This window comes from Alosa sapidissima, chromosome 18 (assembly GCF_018492685.1).
Source record: "Alosa sapidissima isolate fAloSap1 chromosome 18, fAloSap1.pri, whole genome shotgun sequence".
Lineage (NCBI taxonomy): Eukaryota > Metazoa > Chordata > Actinopteri > Clupeiformes > Clupeidae > Alosa > Alosa sapidissima.
The window spans coordinates 17,152,106-17,177,316 of NC_055974.1; the positions used below are offsets into that span (position 1 = coordinate 17,152,106).

Consider the following 25,211-nt stretch of genomic DNA (forward strand, 5'->3'; position numbering starts at 1 on the left):
TAGCTTCCCACAACATCAATACACAGCCTTGGTATACGGCCTACAAACAAACGTTTAACTCCAGAGGAAAATGCGGATTCGACTTTCCAAATAAAGAAACCTCCACAAATAGGCTACATACAATATAACGACTTGAGTTACTTGCTATTTTTACATAGGAATTGACGGTGTGTTATGGATCCATTTGTCTGCAACGCAACGTAGCCTACAACATCTCTCTTTAGAAATATAGGAACAGCTTACTATGCTGAAGAGTGACGACTGCGTAGCATGCAAGAATACCCCCAAGAAAAGTTTGAGAACCTGTGGCCTAAAACAATATGATTGCATGCAGGTTGAAAGTTAGATCTGAAGTGAAATGGGTCGCGATGGTCTATCATTTTTAAAAAGTGGGTCCCCAGAAAAAAAGTTTGGGAAACACTGGTATAGAGACATCAAAACCTCTACGTACAGTATATGCGTTACTTTATAGCAAGAGCTCAAGAGAGAACATTTTTTGCACAAAACCTCAACAGTGCAATCACACTTCTGTTAGATAAAGAGACAACATTTCAGAAACAGGAAATAGTTTAGACACATAGAGAGGACAACATGGGACCGCCAAGGAAACTTGTTCTGCTGCTCTGTAAGTCTGACAAGCATAACTTTATTTCAAGTTTACTGTATGTGTATATGTACACATACAGTGTTTGTGTATGTCAATATATTGTATGTTTTTGTTTGAGCGCTTTGTTCTGATAGTGACGAATTGTAAAATGCACTGTTGAGATGACCTGTGTACTGTAGATGCCATTAATTGAATCTCTCACTAACTGAAATACTCATGTGTGAGTCTGCATCATATGTCCCTACAGTTTGCTTGTCATTAGAATTGTAACATATTGTACTTGGGAATTGGGAAGTTGCAGCTAAGATGGCATAGATCAAAGTTATATGGCAGTCTTGAATTATGTCACATGCACACCAGCCATGTTGCTGCATCTGTGTTGGTCTGTGTTTAGTTCAAAACCAGTCAGGATGAACTGAACAACTGAATAGCTTGGTTTGATGAACACTTAAACACTGTAACTCGTCCTTACAGCCCCTCCTTGCTTGTCTCTCTGTCTCAATGGACACACACCTCCTCAGCACGCACATTGAATCCAAACATGCACAATCGTGCAAGCAAGGACTGTTGTTGCTAAATATTAAATATGTTTATGATTAGCACGCTGCACACATATGTTCAAAGGGGTGAGAAAATTACATTGTTAACTTAAAATCCTGAATTGTGAGTAAATTGTCACATATCTTTAGATCTGAAGCCGAGAAGGCAGTTACACACGGAACATCCACAGTGTCCACCACATCCTGTTTTAAACATGCTTCAGTGAGATCTTGTCTTTGCTAGAAAGGGCAGTTTTAGCTTACAGTTTTAGCATGGTTTCATTGTATCTTTGTTCATGTTAGTGATGCAGACTTGCTATTATGTGCATTACTGCATAATGATGGACTGGAGATCCAACTGTGTGATGTGAATGTAATGCACACTGGTGATGTCATTACATTTGCACAGTGTTCTCATGGTGAAATGTTCCCCTTTTTTCAGGCACCTATTAACTTAAACTTATACTTCTCTAAAATATAGTTTGAAGAACTGAATGTGGTTTGAATGTGCATGATGTCTCAATATATATTCCACAATGGCAATATGTTTAAAGGTATTCTAAGCGATATTACTCAGATTCTAAGCTAAAACATTTTTTGTCACATACAGAAAACATCTGTGTAGACCAGGGGGTCAGGATTTGGAGGATTAGCTTCAGCCAATTAGTATGGCATTTGCCCGCTGACATTTTAGAAAATATGGCGTTACATGGTTGCCACTTCCGGCACCAGTTTTTACATGCTGATTGGTAGATGACAGCTCATGTGCGAGTTTAGTGTTGGGCACAAGCATCCTCACAAGTCCATGTTGGTTAAAGGATAATTCCGGTATTTAGCACTTTGAGTCCCTTTTCTGATTTGATTTGGATGAACTAGAGTGGTGGACACCGACATTTTGACGATAGGTCCTGTCTCGACTTTCTGAATAGTTTTGAATAGCCTTTGACTGTTTCAGAGTGGCTGGCTATGGGCATACACAACCCTTAACGTTCATTTTTAAAACTGTGCAACTCAAAACACAGCCCTGCGGCAGTCTGTTAGTAAGGAAATCCATAATAGTCCATAACCAGTTGCTGAGTGAGTTGCCAGAGCTTGGAGATCATCTTGGAGAGGATCACAGTGTTGAATGCTAAACTGGAGTCAATGAACAGCAGTCTAACATATGTATTGGGACTGTCCAGGTGGGTGAGTTCCAGGTGGAGCGCTGTGGAGATGACATCCTCTGTTGATCTGTTGCATCGGTAGACAAATTGGTATTGAATGTGGTTTGACGGAGTCAGGATGCAGACATGCAATCAAGTTGGATATTTAAACTAACTGACTATATGTCACTAGCATGATTTATCCAATATTTTTATGGAGACTAATAGCATCAGTCAGCACTGTATTCTGACCAACATTGCCATGGTTTACAGCAAACTTGTAGTGGGAAGTCTGAGTCTGGAAGCTTTGAGTCAAAATGGCAGGAGTGGTACAACAATGAAAGACCTGAGACACAGCCGTGGGCTCATGTGACTGTTGCCTGCAAGCCACATAAGAGGTGTGGTGTGAAATGATCGCTGTGCCCTCTTTGTTCAAAGTGATAGTGTTAGCAGGGGCGGATCTAGAGATTTTTTCCTGGGGTGGCGAAGGGGTGGCATGAGGTTCCAGGAGGGGGGCCATGGACATTATTCAAAACTTAAAATTCTACGGATTTCATTGAATATGTTTTGTTCTCTACACTACATTACACAAGGTGGGAGGCAAATCAGAGATGTAGCTGGCGTTTTGGATGATGTGGGTCTTAATATGTGAATTTCTTTCTCTGTGTAATCACTATACAGTCTGTGTAGTCTGTACTTAAATTATAGAGTGTCAAAAAGCAATTTTAGGGGGGTTTGGAGGTATGTTCCTCCAGATAATTTTTTTACAACAATGACCCCTCAAATAATTTCTTCTAGTTAGTTTTGAGGGAATATGGACACATTTATAAGATAAGCCATCAATAGATTTAGGTTATCTGGATTAAAACAATATTCTTATGATTTGGGGGTATGGTCATATATGGTTATGGTCCATTTTTTTTAAAACACCCTCAAATGATGTCTTCTAGTGAGTTTTGAGGGAATATGGACAAATGTAGTCATACAATATAAGCCATCAGTAGATTTAGGTTATTTAAATTGAAACAAGATTCTAATGCAGGATTGTTGCAATGATAACCATGACTGTGACTGTCAAAACATTTCCATCTGATTCAATAAAGACTCAAGTAAGTCAAGTAAGTACCTTCTTAGTCAAACCATTATTTTTGGATTCATTATAATACAACAATTTAAAATGTACATAACAAGAATATAATTATTAATCTACCACCTCACTAATAAACATGCAAACACACACACTGGTGGACAGTAACTAAGTACTGGGTATGGGTATCTAATTCAATTATTTAATTCTTTGGAAGGTTTTTACTTCAACCCCCACTACAATTAAAAGGCCAAATATCTTTAACAGGAATTAGAAACGGTTCAAAGAATGAAAATTAAACCGGAAACGAACACAGTTTTTGGAAGGACGTAACTGAAAATGGGAGCAAAACCAATTTCACTTGTTCCGGAGTGAAAACGTCATTTTCAATTTTAGATAACCGGTTAATAACGGTATTTATCATTCCGATTAACCTTTGTTTGAATATTATTAAAAACTCCATAGGCTTAGAAAGTCTAAACAGTGTTCCCCAGACCCCTTATAAGATGAATTTAGTCAGATGTTATGAATCGGTATCTCCCCTGCATAATTGGCTAGAACTACTAGTTGATAAACAGAATATTAATATCCAACACTATCTAACTGCCTTTTCCAAGTATGTAGTCTAAATTACTGAAACAATTTGTGAAATAAGATACCAGAGACACTAGGCAAATATTTATAGGCCTGTCATGCAGTTGGTAGCACCATACATAGGCTAATTGCAAGGCTTAAACAGAGACTTTCTAATGAGGAGACACAGCACTCAAAAAATCCTCCATAGAAATGCATGGGCTTAGTTTGTAATGCCAATATGGCAGTTATCTACGCATATCACACCCCTTCCGCGGCAAAACGTTGACATGTGAATACATTGAGCCAATCATGTGCTGTCTTGTGAATACATTGAGCCAATAATGTGGTGTGTTGTGAAGACATTGTGCCAATCATGTGTTGTGATCTCGCCGCTGGAGCAAGATTGCAGTAGATTGGTGTCGTGAAGCCTTGCGCACGCGCATTTCTGCCGAGATGGATGCCCGATGAGTGCCCAAAAAGCGTTGCCATATGGCCGCTGAGTGGAGGGACTTGCCTAAAAGGACTTTGGACATTTTCTCTGCCTGAAGTAAGGCTATCAAGCATTTTTAAGACCTAATGTTATTGTGTTCACAATCTAGGCTACTCACTCACTCACAAACTGGTGAATAATGAAGTACATGTGTAGTTACTGTATTAAAGTACCTTTATAAATCTCCTATTAAGAAACAACCTCGAGTGAACAAGCAACATGTTAATTTATTGAGGACACAAACTCCTGTGCTGGCCTCAGCTTGTTGGTTCATCTACCAGCAAATGATTGAAATCTACCACCCAATGAAACTGGAAGATTTAACTGGAATCTAAGCAATTACATCTCATGCACTAAGCTTCATATGTGATGTGCTTTGACATCATCAAACGTCTAGTCTAGTAGCCTACTCTGAGTAGGGTTTGTTTGAAAATAGTACTTTTACTTTAATTGTTATTGAGTAGAATTTCAGTCATGTAAATGTACTTTTACTTGTGTAGATTGATTTACACCATATAGGCTATGAAAAGAAAGGGAAAAGAAAAACGCAACCCCCACCAGCTTGACACCGATTAATATCCTAGTTTGATTTGACATGTCGACCAAAATTGGATAGTCATAGATGCTGGGAAAGTGGATGCATGACAATTTTGAGAACCCATGTTGAATTATCATGTGTATTAACGGGTTGACATCTTATAAACTAGCGACACACACAAATAGACTAACATTAAGCTACGCACAAGCATGCCCTTATTATCTGATCTGACCGAAAAATTCGATGAGACAAAGTCTTGCGGATGTAAATAACTTAGACTAACAGTGAGGTTGTTGCCAGGTTAATTGATTATGGACTAACTATGGGTATGATTTTAGACTTTTTCGACTTGGTGGTCAAACTTACCACTTCGTTGTACAGACAGTTGACACCTAGTTGAATGCACCTGCTGCCAATGGTGAAATTTTGCGGGGGTCACTGCGCTGATTGTGATGGGTGAAACCATTGTTAGGGGGCAGGGGATTCTAAATCGGCGATTTCTGTTTGAGAGGAGTTTGGTGCGGGTTTCACACCTTCTCACAGTTCACAGACCAACATGTATGAACACAAAATATACTTAAAAAAATATTATCTGATTTATAAATGGGGTGGCAAGACTGTGTCCCAGGGGTGGCAGCTGCCACCCTTTGCCACCCCGTAGATCCATGCATGGTGAGATGTTCCCCATTCTGACACATTTTTACTGAAACTTAGTTAAGTTACATGAACCGCTGAGAATTGATGGTGTCAGGAGGCCATACTCTAATATATATATATGTATATATATACTCTTTTGATCCCGTGAGGGAAATTTGGTCTCTGCATTTATCCCAATCCGTGAATTAGTGAAACACAAACAGCACACAGTGAAGTAAAACACACACTAACCCGGAGCAGTGAGCTGCCTGCTACAGCGGCGCTCCGGGAGCAGTGCGGGGTTGGGTGCCTTGCTCAAGGGCATTTCAACCGTGGATGTGGGCATGGGAGAGCAGTGCTTAACTACTTCCCCCGACCACATTGGTCGGGGATCAAACCGGCAACCCTTTGGTTACAAGCCCGAAGCCCTAACCACTGGGCCACGGCTGCCATGTACACCAGTCCAGGGGTGCTGTGGAATTCTTTGATCATATTTTTAATTCCTCAGTATCACTTCAAAAACAAATATCAGTTTAATTCCAGTTTTCCTAAATTAAGGAAAGTTGTTTTAAATACATATACTCCACAACTGCAGGTGGAGCCCAGTAGTGGGGAAAAAGGCATTGGATACCTTTACATAGTATTGCACTTGAACTAATATTGCACAGACTATATATTATACATATATTATTTATGTATTATTTATATTATTTATCTGTAATACATATAAGAACATGTAGGCTTGGGGGGGGGGGGCTGATGTATATGAAGTTAGCTGAGAGGGTGAGTTCATTTTAAGGGTAAGGCAGGGGTGGGAGGTTGGGGGATATTCAGCCTGCTGATGTGAGCATAAAGAGCTCCATAGTTCTACCAGAAAGACTCAGTAGACAGAATAGAATCAGTTAACAATTTAATTAGTAAAGGAACGGCTTGGATGCAAGCATGATAGAGTCCTGAATAGGTAACAGTCTTTGGCGTAGGCCCCGTCTCGGATCCGTCCAGCGATGAGCGGATCTCGTCTCCTGCCGATGGATGAAGGCAGGGGCGGGGAGCCTACCCCCCACGACGAGACGGGGACCAACTGGTGGCGGTGGCTGAAGGAAGATGATGTGGTAGGCAGACCGTGCCCGATGGACGTGGACTGCTGGCAGAGGTGGCTGGAGGGGAGGTGGAGGGGACGTCAAAGTCAGCATACTGAGAAGCAGAAGCAGTGTTAGGTGGTACGTATTTAAAGAGCCCACTGAATTCCTATAGGCTAGCACTGATTGAATGAGTGAAGATCAGATTGCAGGGCTTTCCCGAAAGTAGGCAAAGCTAAGATTGGCTCCGTGTAAGCATGGGAGGAGTAAGTTACACTACGAGTCTTCCTAGTAGAACTTTCGCTGAAGCTATCATTTCTTGCCAGAGTGCAGAAGAGTTAGGAAGCAGTGTTTAGGGTAGGTCAGGTCTATGCAAATGTTCATGGCTTTGCTGCTGCAGCGGCTTCTGTGGATCTCCTCCAGAGATGGGAGCAGTGAACTGATGATTCTCTTTGTAGTTTTGATGAAACAGTAGAAGGCCTTCCTGCTCTCCAGAGTGCAGTAAGTGTGTAAGTGCAGTTCCATTGCGTGATGCAGTATGGGATGATTGACACTATAGCACACCTGTAGATGTTGACTAGTGCACAGCTGTGTGTGTGTGTGTGTGTGTGTGTGTGTGTGTGTGTGTGTGTGTGTGTGTGTGTGTGTGTGTGTGTGTGTGTTTTCACGCATGTGTGTGTGTGACATAGAGAGTTTGAAAATACAGGTGCACATTATATGTGATTTTTTTCTGAATTTCCTCTGCAAGGTTTCCTAAAGAGTTCTCTAAAATTCTACTGCTTTTCTCTCACTCTTCCCCTCTTGAAATCAGTCATGAGTGCAGAAATCAGCATCGGATCCACAGAAGGTATTTCTGATGTTTGATTCGCTGAAGCTATCATTTCTACCAGAAAGACTCAGTAGACAGAATAGAATCAGTTAACAATTTAATTAGTAAAGGAACGGCTTGGATGCAAGCATGATAGAGTCCTGAATAGGTAACAGTCTTTGGCGTAGGCCCCGTCTCGGATCCGTCCAGCGATGAGCGGATCTCGTCTCCTGCCGATGGATGAAGGCAGGGGCGGGGAGCCTACCCCCAAAAGGATGAGTGATGCCCGTCAGGGCAGTGACTCAGTAATCTGGTTCTGAGAGGAGCAGAGACATTAGTATACATACAAGATGAATTAAACAGCATGACTGGGCCTGGGTGAAGACGTTGTGCCAGGACGCCGACAGAATTTTAAAGTAGCTAGGTGTTAACCATAAACCTAGGGTTGTAGTGGGGCCCGCAGCATGCTTTCGCTTTAGTGGGATTTAGAAGCTGGGCAACCAGCGTCTAGGGCAACCTAGACCAATGCGGCGGCCGGGCAACCGGCGTCCAGGGCAACCTGGACCATAAGCACTTCACGATCTGGGCGCCCAGCGACTAGCAAGCTAGTACATCGTGACGAGCCAGGCCACCGGCATCCAGAGCAACCTGGACTTTAGTGCTTATGCGAGCTGGGCAACCAGCGTCTAGGGCAACCTAGACCACGAGACGTGCCGGGCTACCGGCGTCCAAGGCAACCTGGACCATTAGCTGGGCAACCAGCGTCTAGGGCAACCTAGACCAACGTGACGGCCGGGCGACCGGCATCCAGGGCAACCTGGACCGAACTGGGCAACCAGCGTCTAGGGCAACCTAGACGAGCGTCATGAGCCGGGCAACCGGCGTACGACGCGACCTGAACCATGAGCTGGGCAACCAGCGTCTAGGGCAACCTAGACAGACATGACGGCCGGGCAACCGGCATCCAGGGCCACCTGGACCAAACTGGGCAACCAGTGTCTAGGGCAACCTAGACGTGCATCACGAGCCGGGCGACCGGCGAGAAGTGACCTGAACCATAAGCGTCGAACGAGCTGGGCAACCAGTGAAAAGGGCAACATGCCCATGGCTGAGACTAAATCACCACAAGCTACTGGCATGCTGGGCCTCAATATGTTTCAGCGATTAGTGCAAGGCGAATGCCAGAATTTAACCACCGCCACCAGGATTTGTGAAGGTAAAATGAGGTACCTGAGTTAACATGGGAGAGCAACTTCTGAGCATCGAAAATGTCAAGAGGAGTTAGTTTGATGCATCCTGATGGATGACGTGGATGGCCCTTTTGGCCGGCAGACTTGGCTGCGCCGATGCGGAATGAGTGAGAGGTGAACCTCTTTGAAGAGAGGTTACATTTAAGCAGCACGTTAGCTAGATGGCTGCTGAAAATCAGGTAAAGTGTGAGCCGTAGTTTAAGGTAGTGAACGGGGACCAGGGAAGCAAAACATGGTTAGGGTTAAAAGGTTAAACATAATGTACTCAGGATCAATGCAGGGGAATAGAGCTTGTAGTTGCAGATGCTTGGGACCGGAGCAATGAGTTAGTTGATATGGGTGCTTGAGTATATTTACATCGAAGTCATGTGGTTTAATATTTAGGATAGATAAGCATTATGACTAGTTTTGTAGAAGACTAGTGCTTGTGAAGCCAGATGTGTGTTCTGGTTCGATAGCTCACCTGCAGCGGCTAGAGTGAGATGAATGCATTGAGCTGCAGACCCAAGTCAAGATGGATGCGTGTGCTACGCCTTAGCACCTGCTCTTGGAAAGCCCCCCCAAAATAAGATGAGCAGCATCAGTAATGCGAGGGAAGCATGACCTTGCGAGGTAGACAAAGGACTTCAGGACAATTCATGCCTGTATGTGACAGGAGGAAGAACATATGTAACTGAAATATGACGAGACAACGAACAGATGAGTGCTGGGGCACCACCATGGTGCTTATGCATCTCAGAGTGCAAAGGAGCTCTGAGAATGACTTAACGCGAGCTCGCTATACCAGCTGCACCACTGTGGCAGGATAGGACAGTTTAGAACTGGCTGCTGGAGAGACAATGAGTAAAGGTATCAATGAGGAGAGAATAAGCAATACATATCGCCCAACTGGATGCAGAAATTATATTAGTCATGCGCCAGCACTGGCCCCTGAGTGAGTGGAGGGGTGTGCATTCACGTGACATTCCATGTGGCCAGGACATTTTTAATCAAAGCGACTGAGAATGTACCCTGGGAATCCAGAGTTCTCACGGAAGCGTTTGCTCAGGGAGAGACTCAAGTCTGGCAAGGAGTATGATGCACGTGACTTTTGCCCCTTGCATCGCGGGGAACCAATATCTGTGAAGCTGGTATAACGGGCCAGAGGCGATCTAAACAGACGACAGACGTAGTGTCATCCAATTGCATCGAAGTCCGGGATCAGGCAGTTAACATTGACCGTATAGCGGTATCCTGAACCATGAGCTGGGCAACCAGCGTCCAGGGCAACCTAGACAGACATGATGGCCGGGCAACCGGCATCCAGGGCCACCTGGACCAACTGGGCAACCTAGACGAGCGTCATGAGCCGGGCAACCGGCGACCAAGGCAACCTGGACAGTGAGCTGGGCAACCAGCATCTAGGGCAACCTAGACCAACGTGACAGCAAACAGGTTAAAGCTAAAACAATTCTCCCACAATGCCAGTGCAATTAAAAACAATTTAGAAGGTAGAGCGCAATAACGAAAAGTGCATCAGTGAGTTTTACACAGACAAGTGTTAGTTCTAGACAGGTGATAAGTGCTGGGATTAGGAAGGCTAGTTTTAAGCCGTGCTACAAGAGGAGATATCCTCGAAAGCGCTGGCCTTCGGGAGATTTGTGAAGACTGAGGGATGACCCCCTCCGGTATGAACTGGAAACATGATCCACGCGATTGCGTGATTCCGTGAACCGGCACTGCCATCCCTGTAAGAAAGTAGATGTTAGTGTGATATGTGGAACTGCTTCTCCATTGACGAACTGCATCCCCTCAACGGAAGAGGGGAGGCATGATGCACCTGCAGGGGTTAGCAAATTAAAGATTGGGAGGAGAATGTAAAAGGAACTTGCACGTCCTCCCTGGCGCGATCACTTCAGGTGAGCATATCTGCCAAAACAAAACAGCCAAGGCAAAATAGGAGAATGGAAATTAGAGTACACATTATGCAGAGGATCCTGCTAAAACGGCAAATCGAGTCAGCAATCAATGTGACTGATGGCGTGACTAGATGGGCTGAAATCACAGACACGCAGAGACCCGTTGTGTCTAAAGAGAGTGCATGAAGGGCGCGGCGTTGGCCTGAAGGAGACTTGAGTCTGCCAGTGATGATGGACCGCTCCGTTTGACCTGCGAGAAGGAAGGACTGGTTACAGGCGACATGTAGCATTGTCATCGGTAAAACAACCAGCCAACGGCTACGTTGGTAGTCGTGATCAACGAACTTCCAGCATAGGCCACCACTTAAACCACAACTAGCGAAATGTAAAATTGCCGACATAATCATGAACAGCCGGTAACCATTAACACCGATATATAGAGTGCTGAAGCGACCCACTGGTGGGCAGTGAGCAAAGTGAGGCCTGCCATAGAATTCCTAGGAACCCAGTAGGCTACACGATATGGAATCAGAAAATACATTTTAAACATACAAAAGACGCTAGAAGGATATGTTACATACACAAATGACACAGCTTCTTAATTAAAAGCTCAACCATGTGGGCATGAGCCCACACTGTGGTGTCAGCTCATGAACACTGACAATACGGGCATTGAAAAGAAAACACCTATTATTGCCTAGATAATAGCTTGTGTGACATACTGGCAATTGATGACCATGGGCCGGCGTGCCGTCATTTTGGTTCGAGCTTTGGTGTAAGACCCCCCAAAATTGAGAACCCAGATAGCTGAGAACGTCGGGGACGTCACGGCATACCTGGGAGATGACAGATCAGCGGTAGCTGAGAGTAGTTTGAGCAACGGCAGGTGCATGCAGAAAATCACCCGAGGAAGGCCGTGTAGACTTTCTACCAGAAGGTATGGGACGCAATCCCAGATGATTAAATGAATGCAACGATGAACTGGCTTCCCGCGGCCATGCGCAAGGAGTGATACCTGAACCGAAGGTCCAGCAGACGAGTAGCCTAGCCTAAAGCCTATGCAGCCCAACGAGCAGCGAGGCAAATTAAGAGGCTACACAAAAAGACAACTGGTTTGACGACGCTCAACCAAGGTAGACATCGAGATAACCACAGTGAGTGTAGAACATCAATTAAACAGGTCTTAATACAGGGTTGGGTTCAACGGCAGCGTGGTGCAGGCCAGGAATTTACAGCACAAATCGCAAGGATTATAAAATCAGCAGGAATTATGTAAGGAGGCTTAAGTGAAAGTTAAACCGTGTCAGACAAGTCAGTTTGTTTGCTGCCCGCCGAATATCGTTGGCAAGCAGGTTGCATGACTGTGGGTAGAGTGTAGCCCAGCTCGAGGAGCTTGGGAAGAGAGAGCACGATAACCTTACCAACCAGACGCTGAAGCTTGAGAAATTGTTGCCGAAAACGACATGGGCCTGCAACAGAGTTGCGCGAGGACGGCGACCCGGCAGTAGGTTATCGTGAATTGAAGGCATTATCAGCATACTGAGAAGCAGAAGCAGTGTTAGGTGGTACGTATTTAAAGAGCCCACTGAATTCCTATAGGCTAGCACTGATTGAATGAGTGAAGATCAGATTGCAGGGCTTTCCCGAAAGTAGGCAAAGCTAAGATTGGCTCCGTGTAAGCATGGGAGGAGTAAGTTACACTACGAGTCTTCCTAGTAGAACTTTCGCTGAAGCTATCATTTCTTGCCAGAGTGCAGAAGAGTTAGGAAGCAGTGTTTAGGGTAGGTCAGGTCTATGCAAATGTTCATGGCTTTGCTGCTGCAGTGGCTTCTGTGGATCTCCTCCAGAGATGGGAGCAGTGAACTGATGATTCTCTTTGTAGTTTTGATGAAACAGTAGAAGGCCTTCCTGCTCTCCAGAGTGCAGTAAGTGTGTAAGTGCAGTTCCATTGCGTGATGCAGTATGGGATGATTGACACTATAGCACACCTGTAGATGTTGACTAGTGCACAGCTGTGTGTGTGTGTGTGTGTGTGTGTGTGTGTGTGTGTGTGTGTGTGTGTGCATGCGTGAGTGTGTTTTCACGCATGTGTGTGTGTGACATAGAGAGTTTGAAAATACAGGTGCACATTATATGTGATTTTTTTCTGAATTTCCTCTGCAAGGTTTCCTAAAGAGTTCTCTAAAATTCTACTGCTTTTCTCTCACTCTTCCCCTCTTGAAATCAGTCATGAGTGCAGAAATCAGCATCGGATCCACAGAAGGTATTTCTGATGTTTGATACATCACACTTGCCTGACACCCTACCAATATATTGTTGGTGCTGTTTCACTGATATGATGTAATGGGTGTGGACACTGTGTGCAGAATCTCACTTTCCTCTAAGTGCATACAATGTCCACCGTCACTTGTGTTAGGCACTAAACAGTTAACCATTAGGGCATGAAACAAATCTAAATGTACTGAAACCACTCATTACACACATTAAAATCTTATTATAATTATTATGTATAAATAAATCAATGAGAAGACCTTTGTGTGCTTGTCTGATTAAATGTACTGATCATCTAAACGTGACTAAACTTTAAAATCTAATTAGTGAAGCCATGTCTTTAGGTATAAAGACATAGATGAGAAGACCTTTGTGTGCTTGGTTGTGTCTGATTAAATGTACTGATCATCTAAACATCACTAAACTTTGTTCACTGTGCTGATATTCGCTGTATTGCCATTTAGTATGTCTTTACTCCCACAGCTCCCCCTACAGCTGCAGTGGTGGTGGTGTCTCCTCAGAGTCCTTTTTACTCTGGAGAGAGAGTCACTCTGAGGTGTGAAGTAGCAAAGTACACAGACTGGAGTCAGTATTACTGGTACAGAGACAACAGCCCAGTTCCAGGTGGAAACAGTGAGACCATCACCATCACACTCCCACAAGAGGCTGGTCAATACCAGTGCTCTGGACAGAGGAAGGACCGTCCCCAGACATCATCTTTAAGTGAGCATAGTCACATTGAGTGCAAAGGTGAGTCAATTTTGAAATTGGTTTGTGTAACAGCATGAAGACTCAATTGGATCTTCTGGCAGGACAAAATAATGAATGGAATTATGCTGTCTTTGAAGGGGAATGGAGAATGGTGAGGTAACAAAAGTTAACTTTTGAAAAGTGAACTAGCTGTTGTGAAATTGTTGGGAATTTAATTGATTAACACATCACATAAACTTTTATTGAGTGTTGTTGATACACTGAACTTGTGCCCTCGGAACCAAATCTGACAGCAAGCAGCTTTGGAGTTTTGGAAGTAGGCTGCAGGCAGGCAGCTGGTGGATACATAACTGACATGCGTAAGGTAATGGTAAGGTAAAAGCAACGACCGAAATGCAGTGTTGAAACACGTGTATGAAACGTATTAAATATGCAAACACAGATCCGGTATAAACACTCCAGAAATCCAGAAAAAAATGAAGTATGGAAAATGGAGGATTGTGTTTACAGTTTTGATAAAAGGGTAGAATGTTTCAAAAAATGAATGGCAATGTGAAAAAAGATGTCAATTACAAAGCATGATATCACACATGATTATCACATCACAGCATGAACTGTGTTATTTGACTGAGGGGCCTCATTCAGGGGTAAATAACATGGCCCATGGTATATAATTTAGGGGCCAATTAAGACATATCACATCATCCGTGTGAGAGACCCCACATCTCTGCCCTCCTACATGACTGTCTTTTCCGTTGTGACAGAGATAGGGGTGAGGGTCTGCAGTGACATGGCTGCTCATGTTATTATTGCAACACCAAATGCCCTGGCCTAAAGTGCCCATTGAAAATGAAAATATGGACAGTGCAGATGAGAACATCAAAATGTCAGCTAGATATTAGCCTGATCTGCATAGACTGTATATAGGCTATATATTTATTATACGGCTCTTCACAATGCAAGTGGAATGCTCCATTGACTTGAATGGGATTTCCAAAAGTTCTAGCGGTCATTATGTCTTGGGGAAGGACCTCTGAAAACAAGAATGACCGCTGTCAATGGCAACGGAGTTTGCGCTTGGAATTTCATTCAAAAGTGAAAGCAGACGGTTAATCAGCTGTGTTCTAAAGAATGTTTGATTCAAGTTCAGCGTGTGTTGCGAACTATTTGTTTCTCAGCAAAAGCCACGACGAAACGGTAACAAATAAGTGTAAAGAGACATATCATGGAGTTTATTTTTTCCTTTTGGCAAGTAGCCGTATAATAAGCGGGATAATGTATAGAACGCCGGTCATTATGGGGAAAATAAGTCCCTTTAGGGCGAAACAAGACCCCTCTACTGGTGCGTCGGGGTCCGGTTCGCCCTCTCGGGACTTATTTTCCCCATAATGACCGGCGTTCTATACATTATCCCTTACATATATATATATATATATATATACTGTATACAGTCTATGGTGGCACCCTAAACTCACGTCATGGCACTGACTTTGGGAAAACCTTCTGTAGAGGGTGCATGGCAGGGAAGACTTTAGGGCACTACATCTCATTAAACTGGGATTTGTTCATTGCAAGGACACTTCATAGTCGTGCCGCAGTTAGCACAGTACTATCTAAGAGGGCACTTAATATTTCTGTATCATCAGAAAAGCACCTGTAGGGAACCTCAAGTTTATGCCTTTGTAAAGGCACCTACCACATATTTTCCACTGCAGTGGATCCATTAGGAAACTTTCCTAAATTGGTGCAAGCCTTTTACTTCACTGCATCACATTTTATCCACTAGAGGAGCACCTACGTTGGCACTTCTTTCTCACATGTAGCCTAGTACAATTTAGAGGGCTGCATTCTACTGCATTCTGTACTTTCTGTACTGGAAATTACACCCGTTGGAACACTGTCATCAGCGGTGTAGTGGTACAATAAGAGCTGGGTATGTATAATGTACTCTGAATGCCTCACTGATCATTTCTGTCCATTGAGTCATTTGAGTCTCATATCTGCAAATTGTGTTGTATATGTGAAATCTGTTAAAGTGTTGCCAAAAGAGTGATAGATTCAAGAAATGTGTTCAGGCAACTGAGAATTTGGTTCAGAGAATTTAGTGTTTTAGCTATTGTGAAAAACTGTATTACAGTATTGTGACTGCAATGTGAGTCATTTTCCTTTTTTGTAATAATTACAGTATATTTTCTCCACATGCCTATGGCATAGTCTTTAACATTTAATATGAAAATATTCTAATCACAAATAGAAAAACCAAAGCCAGCAGTTAGAGGACCTCCACAGACCTGGCTGACTGAAGGAGACTCAGTGACTCTGAGCTGTGAGGTTACAGGCTCCACTACAGACTGGAGATTCCACTGGTACAAAACTGCCCCCTACAGGCCTGAGTTGTTACATGTGACTCATGAAAGCAGAGGATATTATGTAGAGATGCTCTCAGACAGTATCAGAGGAGTTGGAGGCTCCTACACTCTCAGCCCTGCTGCTCTTAGACACACAGGGGTTTATGTGTGCAGAGCAGAGAGAGGAGAGCCAGCCTATCACACAGAGTTCAGCCAACCTCAGCCTCTCTGGATCACAGGTGATGTACACTTTTTTATTGCAATGCCGATTAGTTTTACTGTAAACAAACTGCCCAGGACACAGCTGCTGTTTTGTCCTAAAATGTCAGACTGTGTCATAACCTGTTTTCCCTATTTGATTTAGGTCATTCCCCTCCATCCTCCCTGGTTGTCCATCCCAATAGAAATCATCATTTTGATCGTGAGTTTCTTTCCCTGAGCTGTGTGGGGAGCGTAAACTTAACTGGATGGAGATTGAGATGGTTCACAAGATGGTCAGGGAATAAAATGTGTCCCACTGGTTGGACAGAAGCAGGATCCACCTGTAGAACAGAAAAAGCAATTGCATTAGACGGTGGAGTTTACTGGTGTCAGTCTGAGTCTGGAGAGCAGAGTAATCCTGTCAACATCACAGTGCACAGTGAGTAAACCTTCAGTAAATATTGACATATTTTTGAAACATATTTACTTCATTGTCATGAACAAACCATGATTAATTGTTAACATACATATCATTATCTAATGGAGTTATAACATCACTGTTCAGTGGAAGTGATGTTTCCCTTTTTCCCGCTCTTTTTCGACTCCTTGTACCTTAAGCATACTGTAATGCTTCCTCCTTCTTTGCCAAGTATGCTTCTAATGTTAATGTGATATAAATTGATGTCATTGTACAGTAAGTTGGTTTAGACAGTCACTTTTGTCTGCTAAATATCATAACCGAAACTGCTGAAACAACTACTAACTAAATAGTCACTACTAATTACTGCCATTTTTGGCTGGATATTAAATAAGTATGGCAATGATGAGGGGTATGGGGTTTGGTTCTGCTTACTGTGTCATTAACATTTAAATTGTCAACAAGATCAGGGTGAAACATGCACACTTATCAAATTAAAGAATAGAAACCAATGAATAAAGCTGAACGAATATTGTTCTTCATTCTTAGGTTTAAACACATACTCTACTGTATGAAGCCTTGAGAAACAAATTTAATGTGCTGTAATACATTTAGTTTGACTGTTGTGTGCTGCATAGCTGGTAATGTGATCCTGGAGAGTCCTGTCCATCCTGTGACTGAGGGAGATCATCTGACTCTGCGCTGTAGCTATCGCTACCAGCCATCAAACATCAGTGCTGACTTCTATAAAGATGGGACACTCCTGCAGACCTCCACCACAGGAGAGATGACCATCCCTGCAGTTTCTAAGTCACATGAAGGCCTCTATAAGTGCAGCAACCCAGAGAGAGGAGAGTCACCTGTGAGCTGGATCACAGTAAAGGGTAAAACCAATAACTCAAATAATCACATTAATAACCAAAAGTAATAAATACAACATATTCACAACCAATTGAAATGTCATTTGTGTCTCAGTTCTAATTGTGCCAGCTCCATATTCTGGATCCTCTCTGCTGGTTCCAATAGGCGGGGTTGTTGGACTGGTGATCATGGTTGTCCTCATCATAATTCTGTTCCTGCTGTATCGTTTCAAAAAGCTGAAAGGTAGGTGCTCTTCAACCATTCAGTTGCTCCATTAAGTAAGCCAAACTGAAGTGTTCATCTCTAGAAAAAGTGACCCTCCACGTCCACAGCGAAACCAGACGTATGGGTCACATTAGGTTAAGTGGTTTTATGAAAGACCATAAAATCTTTCAAACAACGCCTATACCAACTATTGACCAACATACTGCTGAGATAAAGGTCATTCAAAGTGTACTGCTTGTACATGTCACAGAAAGTCAGAAATATGTCTGTAAACTTTTGTTTGGGCTCTGCTATACCAAGGCTGTGTGTCAAATCACTTACGTTAACGGTCAGGAACTTCATGTCTGCTGCCATTATGTACTCTTAACAAGTTCCAACAGAAATTTGTGTCGCTAATCCCTTACCAAAAAAAAGTATCTTTAAAGTTTATTTTATCACGTAAACTGAAGTGCAGTTGAAGTATAATTCCCAAGTTTATGTTTATGTATGTGTAGGTAGTAAAAGTATTAGTAGAAATGTGGTAAACTTGTACATGTACTATGTTTCTTCGGACAAAATGTGGCCCACTTTCAGTTTATAATAGTAAACACGTAAGTACTGAGATCTATACTGTAAGTAAACTAGTGAAGATTCTAGTTATATACTTCTAGCTTACCTTTTAGCTCAGTATTATAGTATACTTTAAGTACTTTTAAGGTGTAAAAGTAGTACATTTTTAGATGCACTACAAGTATAAGTAAGTATAAGTATATATACTCTTTTGATCCCATGAGGGAAATTTGGTCTTTGCATTTATCCCAATCCGTGAATTAGTGAAATACACTCAGCACACAGTGAAGTGAAGCACATACTAATCCCGGCACAGTGAACTGCCTGCAACAACAGCGGCGCTCGGGGAGCAGTAAGGGGTTAGGTGCCTTGCTCAAGGGCACTTCAGCCGTGCCTACTGGTCGGGGTTCAAACCGGCAACCCTCCGGTTACAAGTCCGAAGCGTTAACCCTATATACAGTACATGTAGGTGCGTGCATTGTTTACTAACACACTGTATTTATATGGCTTGTTTATATACTGCATTCATATTACACACACGCGCCAATAGTCTACTATGCAAGGCACCAACTGGCACATCAGGAGGATTTTTGAGGTTCTGGACAATTCCTTCCCCCTGAGCTACTGCCACCCAGTGTTGACAAGTATTCCTAACCCAATTTTTTCATGTTTATGATAGCATACTTAAAGTATACTTTCACTAAAAATATAAGTTTACCAGAAGAGTAATATTAGAATCAGCTAAGTGAATAAAATGAATTGAAATGAGAATCTGTCATGCATCGTCTCAAAGATCAGTATCTGGCTACAAGTACAAGTAAATATACTTCTTTTCCATCAGTATGAGTAAATTTCAGTATAAGTACCAAGTACAGGCTAGATATATTTAAATCTTTATGTTAAATTACTACGCTTACTACGAAGTATACTTAATGTCTCTCTGATCAGTACACAAAAAGTAAGCTATACGTATGATTAGTTCAAAATAAGTAGACCAACAGTACACTTCTATAAACTTCTTTTTTTACACGTCCATTAACTTCTAAGGAATAGTTGGGATTATTAAATTTAATTGCTAGGCTTCCAAAGCATATGTTTATCTAACACAATGAATATCTCCCATTAGCTCTCAACTTGCTGTGTTTGTATTTGTAAGCTAAAATAGAACAATCTAATCTGTGTGAAACTCAATGAACATACAGGTAACATTAAAATACTGAAAGGTGACAGGTAACATGACACCGGTATGACTATATAGTTTCAAAAACATTTTAAAAGGTATAAGGTATGGCTTCTGCAACACTAATGCATAACATGAGTAAATATTTTGTTGTGAAATTATGCTAAAAATAATTTGCCCATTTTAGCACACAGCTTACATTCTCATATATCTCATAACAGCAACTTGTGACTTCTGACTGGTTTTGCTGTGGAGTGTCACAAATGTTGCTGTCCAGACAAAACTGAGCTCAAATGTCAACCTTTGTTCTTTCTCAGCAGGTCTGGGTATACAGACAACACCACCGTAAGTGTGCATCTCCAAAAGTGTTTGTATCCATTGCTAAGACGTTTGACATAAGTTAAGTGATCCGGCAGAAACATTGAACAAACAGATTACTTTCAGCTGGAAAGAAGATTTGATTTGCATTCATGAAGTTTCATTGCAGATATCTGTCTTTCTCTAGTGGTCAACAGCGGGAATGTACCAATCACAGATCAAACCAGGACCAGAGTCAGCCTGGAGAAAGTGATGGGGCACAGTCAGAATATATGCCATTGCAAAGAGGTCAGTCAGCCCTTGAGGATAGAAATATTATCAAATGTATGATAGAATTTAATAATTATATATATAATTATATATATAATTATAATCTTGTCTCTTTAGGTACCACGGATGTCTATGACACCATTAAAGCAGATTACATGCCTCTACAACCAAGTAAGTTTGTCATTATGAATGGTCTCAGATGATGTATGATATTCTCTAACATTTCGTACAAATATGTTATAAATTATGTAATTTTTAAATTACAGGAAATACAAACATATATGAAACTTTGAAAATTGCACACTAACAGTGGATGATGAGATACCATTCGCTATGCATAATATCTCAATATCACACAATGGCAATATGTTTAAACATTTAAATGCTGAATTTTTACATTTGACATGTTTCTGATGTGTACTGTAGATAGATTATTAATTGTTAGCATAGCATACTTATTGTTTCTTTCTTATTCCAGTTGTTTTGATGTGTATCAGCTTGGCCAAAAGTGTACCCTGCATGGTGCAAATTTGCCTTTGTTACATTTGAGATGCAGGCTTTTTGACTAAACTGGTGACTAAAATGGTGAACTCCATATAGTTAATGTTACATTTTGACCATTTAGATCCTCTTTAATATATCAACCAGATTGTGTCTTTGACAAAGTATGATCAGTTCAAAAATATGTGTGCTCTCATTTTTAGCAGTGTTTTACAGAGTACCATTTGTATGACTAAAAAATAAAATGCAAAAATAATCTCTACACCATGTTTTGTTTGATTTCTTAAACACACAGTGACACACAGGACACAGTGAACCATCACTGCAAAAATGAAGGGCATGACACCAGTCACACAACATACAGTAGAACCTTCAACCAAAAGTCTCCAGAAGATTAAACTGAAATCTGAAGTACTCACTCTCCACGTTTTTTAAGTTCTATTAGTGGTGGACTTTCCAGCGTTCATGGGCCCGAATATGAAAGGACGGAAACAGGCATGATATATGTTACACGTTGCTCTGGTTAAAATTGTCTGCTAAATATCAGTCAACTTTAACTCCAACTTCAACATTGCGGTGGTTTAAACTTGTGTGAAGTTTGACAGTGGAAGCTTTGATTCAAAATAGCAGTGGCGTACAGTAGTTAGACCTGAGACACAGTTGAGGGCTCATGTGACTGTAGCCTGCTAAAAACATAAGAGAGGTGTTATAACACTGCCCACTTTATTGAAGGTAAAAATAGAGACATCAAAACCTCTATATACGTATATGCGTTAATTTATAGCAAGAGCTCAAGAGAGAAAATGTTTTGCACAAAACATCTATTATGGTGCAACAGTGCAACAACACTTCTGTGAGATGAAGAGACAACATTTCAGAAACAGGAAATAGTTTAGACTCATAGAGAGGACAACATGGGACCGCCAAGTAAACTTGTTCTGCTGCTCTGTAAGTCTGACAAGCATAACTTTATTTCAAGTATGTGTACAGTATATGTACATTTAGTTCATATAGATTGTTTGTGTATGTCAATATAGCCTACTGTATGTTTTTGTTTGAGTGCGTTGTCCTGACGAATTGTAAAATCCACTGTTGAGATGACTGTCATGACTTCACGACCGGTGTAGATGCCATCAATTGAATCTCTTACTAACTGAAATACTCATGTGTGAGTCTGCATCATATGTCTCTACAGTTTGCTTGTCATTAGAATTGTAACATATTGTGATACTCCGGACACTCTTGTCACATTCGAGGGAAACTTCCCGTACTTTATTGAAGTCAAGTAAACTCTGTATAACAAAGCGAGTTGCTGTTTTAGCCACAACTCACGCATGCAACAAGGCATTCACAACCAACTCTCTCGAACCCACACCACACACGCACGCACACTCCTAAACTCCACCCCCCAATTCCCCTAAAAGGCACACAACAATTTAAGAACTGACCAGTAACCGAACACAATTATCACACACAACTCGCAGGTTATCACACTGCTCCCCCCTTTATGAAGCCCCTCACCCTCGAGGGGTCATGCAAAAGTCATTGAACCGTGGCGGTCTCCGCTGCTGTCTCCGTGGCCTGCTTGGGTCTGGTCCCAGTCTGCCTTGCGGTGATACAGGGGGTTGAGCGGGGAACGCCGAGTGGGTGTCAGGGACACTAAGGCTGGGGGACATCAGGGAAGGGGAGGCCGAGATATTTGAATCTGCAGAGGGCCCGGGATTTGTCCGTGAATTAGGCCCCAGCTCAAACGATGGGACAGCATTCCCTCTGTATGGTGCTAATCTGTCCCGGTGGAGAACTACTCTCCTACCCCTAGGGGGAACCTGTACCCTATAGACCACCTCGCCCACACGCTCGATGACCCTACAAGGGCCATCCCAGTGGCAGTCCAGTTTGGGGCACCGTCCCTTTTTCCGTTTAGGAGTATAAACCCAGACCAACTCCCTGGCCTGGAAGTCTCTGCCCTTACTCCTCACATCATAGTTCCGTTTTTGTCTCATGCCGGCCTTCTCCAGCTGGTCCCTGGCAAAGGCATGGTCATCCTAGGCCCTACAGTTCTCAAGATATTCACAGAGAACTGTGTCTGCCCTACCCTCCTTTCGGGGGGTCCAGTCACGCGGGGGGGCTACAGATCAAAACGAAAAATGACGGTTCCATGCTATCCATGTGGGGGTACATGCCCACCAAGTTTTGTGTACCCCGGTCTTTCAGTGTCCCGGGAATCCTTGTTGGTGTACGTCACTAAATGTACACATAAATTATTTTATTGTAAGGCCCCCCATGAACGAAAGTACACAAAACTTGGCATGCATTCGGAGGGTGTCATAATGATCCTACACTTGCAGTTTTGACCTTGTCAACCAGAGATATTGTGATGAAAGCACCTAATTTTTTGCTTTTTAATTTTTAACTAGGTGGCGCTATACATGAAATAAGTGGTAATGGGATGGGTTGACATGCCCCCTTAAGACCAACATACATAAAAAAGGTGGACCTCCTAGGCCCTACGGTTCTCGAGATATTCACAGAAAACTGTCTCCGGCCACCTACAGGCCAGTTGGTGTATAGTAACATAAATTAATTTATTGTGTGGCCCCCCATGAACGGAATTCCACAAAACTTGGCGTGCATACAGAGGGTGTCATAATGATCCTACACTTCCAATTTCGTGCAGTTTTGACTATGTTAGGTCACAGATACCTTCAATTACAACACCTCATTTGTACTTTTTTGTGTTTAACTAGGTGGCGCTATACATGAAATGAGTGGTTATGGAATGGGTTGACATGGCCCCTTGAGATCAACATACAAAAAAAAATGGTCCTCCTAAACCCTACGGTTTTCGAGATATTCACAGAAAACTGTGTCTGCCCTACCCTCCTTTCGGGGGGTCCAGTCCAGCGGGGGGGGGCTACAGATCAAAACGAAAAACAATGGTTCCATGCTATCCATGTGGGGTTACATGCCCACCAAGTTTCGTGTACCCCGGTCTTTCAGTGTCCCGGGAATCATTAACGGAAATTTGGGCATGCGAAAAAGAAAAAAAAAAAAAGAAAAAAAAAGAAAAAGAAAAAAAAAAAAAATCTGACTAAACCTATATGACCGCCGCTTCGCTGCGCGGCGGTCATAATAATATAACAGTATATTAGTCAGTCATTTTTATTAGGTTAAACAGTGATTTGATAAAGTTTTTTTTTAAGGCCCACCCACAATTGGTCTGGCCCATCCAAAGCTGGAATCCTGGCGCCGTGCCTGATGTGGAGCACTTTATGTTGCACTCTGTGCATGTTAAATGCGCTATAAAAATAAAACTGACTTGACTTGACTTATTTGACGTATGTCACTTTGGACAAAACCGTCTGCCAAATCCCATAACCATAAACATATGCATGATGTCTCAATATATATATGACACAATTGCAATATGTTTAAAGGTATTCTAAGCGATATTAGGCAGATTCTAAGCTAAAACATTTTTTGTCAAAGTGGATGCTTTGATTCAAAATGGCAGTAGTGGCAGTTTGACAATGAATGACCTGAGACACAGTTGGGGGCTCATGTGACTGTAGCCTGCTATCCACATACTGTAAGAGAGGTGGTGTAAAATGAACACTGTGCCCTCTTTATTGAAGGTAGAAGTGTTAGTGCTGTCTTTCTCTTTGTGCCAGATACACATAACAATCCTATACACTTTTTTAACGTCATGTGACAGTATAGAGCAGTGTTTCCAAAAGACTGTGTCGCGACCCACGGGTGGGTCGCAGGAGATTTTATTCGGGTCGTCAGCACAATTTATGTTGTCTATTAGGCCTAACTTAGCCAGGAAAGCTATCAGTTTTCTATTAGGATATTGTTTGTTTACCACAGTCATATTCTTCTGTGGAATTTTGTATTTAGAATAGCTCTGAAACTGGGGGGCGAATGCGTCGCAGAAGGGACAGCGTGGACATCTCACATGCAAAATGAAACATTTCTGTGGGGTGCCTGCCATGGACCTCGCAGTTGCAAAATGCAAGGGACATGAATGAGCCTATTTGCACAATAATTAACGGACACCAGCTCTTCAACTTGACCGATTAAAATCTAGTCAACTAAAGCAGACATCCGTATACCAGACATGGCTATTCAATTTGCGTCATAGGCTGTAGATAGTTTCAATTGTAGACGCACTCTTTAAAGTTAGAAACCTCCTCACATTCCTTATTATTTCGGATTTAAAACGCTCAACAGTGCATTATACTAGCCTACTATTTAAATGGAATACTTTTTCACCTCTGACGTTCAGGCCTATAAACTATAAGTTTACCTGCAAACCTCTACTCCTTGTGGAAGGCGATAGTGCAGTGGTCACAGGCGGAGGGCTGGCACGTGGGAGACTGGGGTTTGATTCCCGTGTGATGTGTTTTGGCAGAGTGAGTGTGCATGTGTACCAACGTCTCTGGAGAGAAGGTGCGTAATTTGAACAATAAATCGGTTCTCAAACGGAAGTTTTCATTGCAACAATTAGCTAATTCATGCACCAGGGTGTAAATAGCATGCAGTACTATAAACACCAGGGTACAAATAGCATCCACTTCTAACTGTACATTGATGCAAACAGCATACCTTATTCAGAGTATCTATTACACAGCTGAGCTATTCACACTCTGTTATGTAACAACAAAAAAACATGTTGCTTGTTTTTAAAAATATATATATATAATAT

At 42.3% G+C, this 25,211-nt stretch overlaps 1 protein-coding gene across 2 annotated transcripts in view; it reads left to right on the plus strand.

Moving 5' to 3' along the window:
- Positions 1-586: 586 nt before the first annotated feature.
- Positions 587-25,211, plus strand: part of LOC121689431 (B-cell receptor CD22-like) — a 41,087-nt gene continuing 16,462 nt past the window's right edge. The window contains exons 1-11 of one of the 2 annotated variants that reach the window (XM_042069253.1): positions 587-625; positions 7,506-7,541; positions 13,405-13,671; positions 15,887-16,219; positions 16,345-16,620; positions 17,238-17,483; positions 17,575-17,703; positions 19,732-19,759; positions 19,920-20,020; positions 20,120-20,173; positions 20,269-20,367. In XM_042069253.1, the coding sequence (XP_041925187.1) occupies positions 592-625; positions 7,506-7,541; positions 13,405-13,671; positions 15,887-16,219; positions 16,345-16,620; positions 17,238-17,483; positions 17,575-17,703; positions 19,732-19,759; positions 19,920-20,020; positions 20,120-20,173; positions 20,269-20,309 (1,545 nt within the window). In that variant the 5' untranslated portion in view covers positions 587-591 and the 3' untranslated portion in view covers positions 20,310-20,367. Of the gene's footprint in view, positions 626-7,505; positions 7,542-13,404; positions 13,672-15,886; positions 16,220-16,344; positions 16,621-17,237; positions 17,484-17,574; positions 17,704-19,731; positions 19,760-19,919; positions 20,021-20,119; positions 20,174-20,268; positions 20,368-25,211 lie in introns of those variants that run through there. The other variant, XM_042069252.1, reaches the window with a different exon arrangement.